The following is an 8,826-nucleotide window of genomic DNA, read 5'->3' on the forward strand; positions in this document are numbered from 1 at the left end:
AGTGAGAGACAGAAATAGGACAATAAGATATTATTACTGGAGACAATACTGTGGTTCAATAAGAAAGGTAGCAAAGACAGGGTGTGTATGTGGGGTGGGGGGGGTGTTGAAGAGATGGGAGGAGACATAGAGGCACAACTGTGATACAAAGAACAGGTAGAGCTGCTGGCAATTACCTTTGAAGTACCGTACATAGTTCCAATAATTTTGGAAGGAGGGAAAGTGGGGTGGAGATAGGTCTGTAGCAGAAGATAGAGAAGTGACGCGTAGCAAACTGAACTTAAAATTGCTGCCTTTACTATAGATGAGCTCAAGATGCAGTCTGGTATTCCGTGATTAAACATCTGAAAGTGTCAAAAGGGTTGTGGACAATGCTAATCATGGATTGTCTTGCTGCACTCAAACCAGGTCTGTCCAAACAAGTCCTCAAGGGCCACAACCCAGCCAGGCTTATTTATCCCCCTTAAAGCATGTTCAGCCTGGTAGGAGAGAAAACCCGGCCAGACTGTGGCCTTGGACATGTTTGACTTAAACGTATGTACAGATCCTACTAGCAAGGAGTTAGTTTTAGCCCCCAACAAGTTTCTTTTGTGTTCTTCTGCAGATGGTGGTAATGGGTCCAATCCGGTCTTTTTAGAAAGGTCTACATTTACCGTACATTTTTATGGTGTATATAAATGTAAACTCTACTGGTCCGAATCAGAAGCAGTGACAAGTTATTTCTACATCAAAATGCTTTAATATGTATAAAAAGGACAGGACACACAAAAACACTCACAATAGCCAAAAAGATTGTATAACAGATGAATCAGAGGGCGTGTCGTTCGTATCGTGGACTGCTGGCTCCGTCTAGCTCTACGTAGGCTCCGGTGCCCCCCCCCCCCGTCCGCTCCGATGAGCTGTAATTGGCTTGAAAGAGGAACCGGTTGGATCCTTCACAGTTTGTACAGGAGGACATGCCATGTCTGTTTTCAGCCTGTCAGTGGCTCTTCTGTACAAAGCGGGGGGGTTATTCCATTCCTCCAATGTCATGCTGTTTATATGAATGTGAGACCAAGCTCCCTGCGGAGGAACACAAGCATTGTTCAGTACGCTGTGCACAGCGAGACAGCCCGAAAATGAGAAATAAAACATTCCGGACGCGTCAAAGTCGGATCAGCCTTTAAACGCCGTCAGCTCCATGAAATCAGGATAACGTAGGTCCGACCTCACCTCAAGACTGCCTTTTCTCCGAATGTTGAAAGAGATTAAGTCGTTTTAAGACTTAGGAGACAGCATTCAACAGAAAGTGCGCTAAAATACGTGCACAGGTGTGTTCCCGTGTGTTCTTTTCAAGTTTCAGCTTGTTCTTTTCGATACCGCTCTCTGCTCGGAAGTCGTTAAAATTCTACTTAACAGCAAATTATCCACCAAAAACCTCTGACACACAAAGGCAGGGACAGGACACACACACTCAGGTCACAGGACAAGTCCAAAGGAGAGAGGTGGGAGCGGGAGCGAGAGGGTCAGAGGCCAAGCGGTGAAGTTAGGGTCAACTAGCCAGTAATTAAGCCGCACCATCAGTCTGTATTTGGCAAATACCCATGCGCATCTGACGAGGGTGAATAAAGAACAGAGCACGAAAGCCACAGTCTGGAAGAGTAATATGACTTTACACGGGCAGCTAATTAGATATGAAAGCATTACTATCAGAAATAGAACCTATGAAACCAAAATAAGGAAGCACAGATAGTTCAAGATGAGCTGGTGCATTAAAAACACCTGCCAATCATGCATCCACTCGACCCACAGTATTCCATATACTGAAATAGAGATGGAAAATCTAGAGTTCTTTTTTCTATCCAACTTTATCTGTTGAGGCCAACTTGAATTCATGACCTTTCAGGATTGATCGATTCGACGCTTCACCCGAAGCCGCCGAGATATTCCCTGTGCATTGATGGTGGTGCGAGCAGCAGACTGTGGCTTCGCAGCAGTACGGCCTCTAGCAGGGAGCTCGAGGTTGGGAGTTCACATGAAGTGGAAGCAATACAGGGAGGAGGGGGTGGGGGTGGGGGTGGGGGGGTTGCCTCGGAGACAGCCAGTGTCAGCACAGCTCCCAGCAGCAGGGGCATACTTACCTGTGGCCAGGCCCCCCTCTGCTCTGCCCTTCATCCCTCCTCCTCCTCCTAGGCCAGAGCCACTGAGGGTCTCCACAGACAAAGATGGCTGCTCACCCTTGTAGGGTTTGGGCCGGAAGGGGAAGTCTTTGTCTTTACCTTTAGAGCCTTTTGGCCGGCCCGCAGTCTTCTTCTTGGACTTCCCATCTCCTTTCACGCCCAATAGGGGGTGCACCTCTGAAAACAACAGCACGCTTTTAAAAAGAGACGTAAAGATTGTCACACGTGCACTCTAGAAAAAGAAATTAGACCTGAAAGTTGGAGTCAAGGAAGGGAAATATAGCACTGCCACATAGGAAAGACCCCAGAACCTACTGCGGACTCTAATATTTTATTGTAGCATCAAGCTAGGCGGGCAGAGATTCTCCACAAGCTCATTTCCATTAAACTGCCTGCACTGTGCTGAAAAGTGTGTCCCCGTCTCCAGCCTGAGGCTCGTGCAACTCACCGTCACTCGGCACCCCCTTGAGTTCAATGGTGGTGGTGCGAGCCTTTTTCTTGGCTGGGCCCGTCTCAGAAGAGGGCTGCCTCTGCTTTTTGTCGCCACTAGGTGACGCGTCCTCTGTGTTTCCGGTCAAGCCGGAGGCGTCAGGCGGGGGCCCGAATGGGTTTTCCTCTGGGTCTTCCACTTCGGGGGCAATGGGCAGGTACAGCAGAGCTTTATTGTCCTCCAACTCCTCGTCACTACAGGGGGAGAAATCAGACGTTACTGCCTGAGGTTCGGGGTCTTAATACGTTTTTATTTCATCATCACCTGCTGCAAAAAGCAACTATGGGGTCAACAGTGGTGACATCAACCTCTTCATCCTCTGCGGCATCGGCACCTGCAACACCAGGACAACTTTGGGTCTCAGAAAGTCACACCAGCAGAGAAGAGCCAATAAAAATAGTGGAGCAATATCATTTCAATTCAAAAACACATTACAAACACCAAACTGAACTCCTACCTGTCTGCTCAGGTTCACTCTTGTCTTCATCCTCGATGTCGAACTCCGATTCCCTCTCCTCGTACTCCACGTTTTCATCCAGCTCTTTGAAGTCTGGAGCGAAAGCGCTCCAGTTTTCCTGGAGACAAATAATCCGCTTTAGCTGGAAGCTTGCTGAAAGGATGGCGATGAGGAGGCTCTTGGGGAAAAACACCAGCTCTTTACGCGACAGGAGCACAAGTCAAATGCATGCGATGCGGAATAATATCCACCGTGTTGTGTTGTGGCTAAAATCCCTTTCAAAAAACATTAATAGACCCAATTTCTAATATTTCTGTCCTCTACAAGCGTGGACAAACATGTCTAGAATGACTCGAATATCGCTCCTCTCAAAGTTTCACTCTTTTTGGATCTTTTGGCCAGATGTTACTATATATTTAGACTCAACCTACCAACATACATGGATTGTGTGTCCAGGATCTGGACATGAAGGGCACAGACAAACTCAACATCACTTGGTCACAACAATGTAGAAAAAAGGCTCCCAAGGGATGGACAAGTAGCCAAATATCTGTCAAAAAGGAACCGATCTGACCGGCCAGCTGACGTCAGCTCACCACTTGATTCTGGGCCCAGATGGACACAACTCCACTGGAGATGGAGGCAATGATTGGACGGACAGGATGCCACTGAGGGAAGGTTAGAGGAGACAAAACCGCACCTTTGAATCAATTCAAAAATCAAATGTTGCTTAGTTCTCTATGTCTTGGCATTACAGCAACATCCAGCAGGAGTTCTCCTCTGGTTCCATGTAGGATCTTCACCAGATTCCCGATGCTCTTCTCCCAAATGTAGAGAGCGTGCTGCCTGGCCGAACCGGCCACGATGTATTCGCCGTCACCAGAAAAGCAACAGCGCTTCCAGGGGGTCCTAACAAAAGAGGGATGCAATGACAGGCATTTCAAAATATAAGCATTCCCAGCAAGAGGCGGGAGGAGGTCGGAAGACACGGGCAGACACGCAAAGGGGGGACTAATCCATCATTCCGGGACTGCGAGCGTTCAAAAGGCTGACCTGTTTACGAGGTCCTGCAGCTTCTGCATGGGTTCGGGTTCACCGTCCCGACCACAGGTCAGTATCTCCCTGCCGTCGTACACTCTGATGATGCGGTCCGCTGTGTTTATGAGGAAACAACTGCGCAGGACACAAAGTCGGGAGGGGTTAAAGCGGAATCGCAGCTAAGAGTGGATCGGATTTTAGTGGAGACGATGGAGACTGAAGGAAGGTGGCCTCTCGGTTCTCACCTGCCTTTTCGGGCAAATTCAATTGACTTGATGGCAGTAGTGTTGCTGGTGCCGGTGGTCACTCTGAAGGAGGCCACCAGCTCCTGGGTGTTTGTGCTCAGCACCAAGATCTGCAACGGAGAATCAGAAAGGAAAATAGAGCGCGGGTTGTAAGACACAACAATAGGCTGGGATTCGGAGTGGAAAGGAATAAGTCCTACCTATAACTATATTTAATATTTAACATTCAACCTTTTTTTTGTTTGGACAATTAAAGAAGCGTCAAAGGCACATTTTAGAGCCACATCTCAGAGAGAAGCCCTGCGTATGGCCAAAGGACCAACTGACCGACTGACCTTTCCTTTGGCGTTGCCAGTGTAGATGTACTCCCCCCGCCTGTCAAAAGCTGCCACCACGTTCAGGTCTGAATCGTCATCCACGGGCAGCACAACGTGTTTGCAATCCGACAAAGTAAGCAAGACCGGGGCTGACTTCATGGGACACACCAGGACCTTGTCCCTAAAACAGAGACGGAGATAATTGCTTGTTAATGCAATCAATTATTGCTGACTTTCACCGATCGGTTTGGCACGAATCCACGATGTGACCGCACCGGCCGCTAGGCGTGACAGCCCGGCAGACTCCATACACGGCAGGCGCCCGTGAACTACTCACATGTCTCTGGGGTGGCACTGCAGTTTCAGGATGGGGGAGGGGAAGCGGAACCTCTGGTCACAGTCTCCAGTGAGGACATCCCACTGCGAGACAATGTTGTCTGTGGAAGCGCTCACGAGCTTGTGGCCATCTCGACTCCAGCTAAACACCCAGAAAATGAATCAATAATCAGCAATGGAACGTTCAAGTGGGGACTGGACCAAGTTTCTTATAAAAAAGATGACATAAGTGCAAACGCAGAGGTGTGAACACTGTCTAGAATAGCATGTCTCACCATAACGAGCACACTGGGTGAATGTGTGCACTGATAATTTTGGCGATGCCGCGCGTCAGGAAATCCCAGATGACGATACGGCCGTCGTTGCAGCCCACCGCCAGCAGCGTGCCCCAGCGGTTAAATGTACAGGTGAGGGCCATGCTAATGCAATCCAGGGTGCCATCTGCCTCCTAGCAACACACGCAGTACACACACGCACGCAATGAAACACTGAAAAGTGCACGTGATTTGGACTTTTTAGTAACGCCGGGCACTTACCTCTGGGTAGTTTTGCCCGAATGACTCTGGGAGGGAGAACAAAGCAAAGGGCATCAATAATTATAAGACTACTTTGATGCTACTAGAGAAATTTGCTTCAGCTAGTGGTGGATTTTTAAAGTCTGTGTGATTCTATGAAGGTGAGTGGTTGCCATGGCAATCAAAAATCCCTGTGGAAGTTGCTACAAGTGGCGAGTAGACCCGTATTCCCAAACGATATAACACAATAACCACACTAGTATAAAATCCGTTCCCACATCTTGTCATGCACAAACCTTTTAATGTGTTTATAGAGTTTAATTCTGGGTTTCCGAAGCTTTTTATCAGAAACGCTTTGGTGAAACTAAATTTGACGTCGAACCCTAAAGACAGCAGCTGTAAGTGCTGTTATTGTCTATCAAAATCACTTTGCGGTGTCTTAATAGCAGCATTTGTTCACAAAAATCAGAAAAAAGTGCTTGGAGTGGCTGACCAAGCGTTTTCTACTAGATAAATATACTGTAACTAAATTCAAACCGAATATGAAAGATTGTTTGGAGGTTTTAGATAAATAGCTTCCATGTTTAACCGACGTTTCAATAAATCACAAAAGGTCCCGCAAAACAATTTAAGAGGAGCTGTTTAACCGAATATATTACCGTACTTTTCATAAAATAAATGTAACTTGTTCATCCGTTGACAACGTAGGCTAATATACAATGCTAACAACACGTTACCATCAACACATAAATGGCACTTCATATAAATAGTAGGGACATAGTATTGTTAATTACCTAGTAATTCGAGGTTCATGACTACACCACTGGGACCCAAATGTCCCGAACCAGTTGATTTGTTACTAAAATGTTCTTCTAAATTCTGCAACTTCGACTGCAAAAGACTGGCGCCGAGCTTCGATGGCCGGCCTTTCTTCTTCTCTTCCGAGTTCTAGCGGGCAGCGACCAGCTTCGAGCGGCGTTGCTGTCACCTGCTGGTCGGTGCGTGCAATGACAGCCAAACAGGCGCATGCTCGTGTCATTTATTGCCTAGTGTTTATTATTGTTAGTGTTTTAGAATATGTATTAAATGTCAAAGGAGGACATTAATTTGAGTGATAAATGACAAATGTCACAAGTCATCTAGATTATTTGATCAATCTGTACCTATGAAAATGTACTCCACAAAGTCCTGGCTGATTTAATCGTGCACTATAGATGATGTTAGTGTTTGGGTTTACTTCTTGTTTTTCATTCATTAGTAAATTTTCAGGTAGATAGATAGTGTATTTTTAGACTGTAGAAAACATTCATACATGATATATAGACTTTCCTAATAATCTGAAAAACAGAAGAAGCCTTTCAAACTCTAATCCTCCATTTTCTTCTGCCATCTCCATGTTTTAATTTTGCACTTACACTATTTATACTACTACATTCACACTAATTATAAGATGCTACCTGCTCAGTAAAATGACTCAGATTCACATGTCAAAGCACTATCTCAACTTTAGTTTTTTGAGCCAGAGCCAAAGAAATCAAGTGAAACTGGTTTATCTATTTCTGCTTGCCTTTTTCTTTCTTTCTTTCTTTCTAAAATAAACACACTCCACATGAGAATAATCTACATATAGTAATTTACACACTCTATTCAGTTAGTAAATTTTAATTGATTACATATAATTACTACAGACACACACATGCATACACGAACACACACACTAAATCACACAGGTGAAACACCAGAGTTTCCAAACAGCATCATTGGCAGGTGCAAAAAATCCAAAGGTGTCACCTCCTTTAAAAAATAACATTTAAAACATTCCCCAACCTGACGGTTGAACTTTGTGTAGTTGTTTCCCCTACTGGCTGTATGGTGGAGTGCAGTAGCACTCAGCTTTAATGATCTTGTCTCTTTAAATCCTGGAATCGGGACCCACAGAGGTTCCAGGTAGATGGTCCACCTGTGTTTAAACACCCATTTATACTTGGGCATCTGCAGTGGCAGGGAATATGTCCTCTGTGGGCCCTTTGTGACCTCCACAGAGAGGGGCCCCACATTACACCAAAAACTAACTTTTTTGTTGAACTTTGTATTGAGCAGTTTGTTTTTTTTTGTTTTTTTTTTAAAACAAAAGTAAGCTATATAAAATACATTTAGAAATCCATCTTCATAGCTGAAAGGATGGATAATGCACACCTTTTCCCATTATTTCAATGAGTTGCCTCCTAAACTCAGACAAAATGACTTTTCTCTTCCTCCATTTGCAGGTGTGGATGAAAAGTTTTGCCAGTCACTCTGTCATCCATATTAATGCCAAACTCAATATTGTCCCTAGAGAGAGGAGTAAATATTTGAATTTGGGTTGACAACCAGTCCTGCAAGGTCTCCCATGTCAGTACACAAACTAAAAAAGATCAGGGACCAGTACAGTAGCCTGTATCAGTGTCACAGAAGATGCAGTTATTGTGGTCATGGTCTTCTTTTGTTTTGGGCCTTACTAATAAATTAACTTTCCATATCTCCATTTATAATGTCTGACAAGAAAACAGCTTGTGGAGTTGGTTGTGCTGGAAATAGTATATTAGATTGTTGATTAGATTGTTATAGATAATCACATTTGAATTTCCTCCTGCCAAAAATGGTGATCAAGTGTAGTTTTGGTAGATAATTATACATGATTAAGAGGCAAAAGCTTCTGTTAATAAGCTTCTGAAATATGAAACCATCTGCCTACTATATGCACAATTTCAAATGGGCATATGATTCCATATTTCAGAAGCTTATTAAGATAAGCTTTTGCAGGATAACCTTTTAATAAGATGGGCTATTAACCAGATATTTCTATCCAATATCCCAAATACAGTAGAGAGGTTTGTCACTGCTGAGCATATATTTGATGTGGGGTAAAATTGTATGTATACAGGGGTTTCCAACATAGTAGTACGTGTTTGTGAAGTCTCACTGCACATTCTTCACCTTTAAAATTACATTTAAGAAAAAATTCTATTCTAACCTTTTCCGTATTTTCTCTATTTCCTAACTAGATTTCTGTGTTGACTATCAAATACTGACTTTTAGTAGTAAATATTTAGCCATTTTACTTTTATGACAGCATTAAAACACAAAATGATTAGCTTTTACACCACAATCATCGTAGTCGTTTATAAGTATTTTAAAAAGGTTATTTTAAATATAGCGGACCCGATTTACGTAATTTCCACCTGCGCACAGCGGGGCTGCAGCCCCGATTGGCGCGACAATTACATCAT

The 8,826-nt window shown here is 44.3% G+C and overlaps 1 protein-coding gene across 3 annotated transcripts; it reads right to left on the bottom strand.

Annotated features, from left to right (window-relative positions):
• Positions 1–719: 719 nt before the first annotated feature.
• On the bottom strand, positions 720–6,506 carry LOC115246967 (retinoblastoma-binding protein 5). 3 transcript variants are annotated; one of them, XM_029827069.1, is made up of 14 exons: positions 6,352–6,506; positions 5,579–5,604; positions 5,318–5,490; positions 5,044–5,184; positions 4,725–4,887; positions 4,390–4,499; positions 4,160–4,279; positions 3,862–4,015; positions 3,703–3,774; positions 3,107–3,224; positions 2,914–2,983; positions 2,608–2,843; positions 2,217–2,336; positions 720–1,062 (listed from the first exon to the last, which is right to left on the bottom strand). In XM_029827069.1, exons 1-14 carry the CDS (start codon positions 6,368–6,370, stop codon positions 1,010–1,012), a joined length of 1,575 nt encoding a protein of 524 aa, XP_029682929.1. In that variant the 5' UTR covers positions 6,371–6,506; the 3' UTR covers positions 720–1,009. The 3 variants fall into 3 exon arrangements, with proteins under 3 accessions (XP_029682929.1, XP_029682928.1, XP_029682930.1); XM_029827068.1 differs by having other exon boundaries at positions 2,121–2,336; XM_029827070.1 differs by having other exon boundaries at positions 2,259–2,336; positions 6,352–6,505.
• Positions 6,507–8,826: the final 2,320 nt, after the last annotated feature.

This window comes from Takifugu rubripes, chromosome 19 (assembly GCF_901000725.2).
Source record: "Takifugu rubripes chromosome 19, fTakRub1.2, whole genome shotgun sequence".
Lineage (NCBI taxonomy): Eukaryota > Metazoa > Chordata > Actinopteri > Tetraodontiformes > Tetraodontidae > Takifugu > Takifugu rubripes.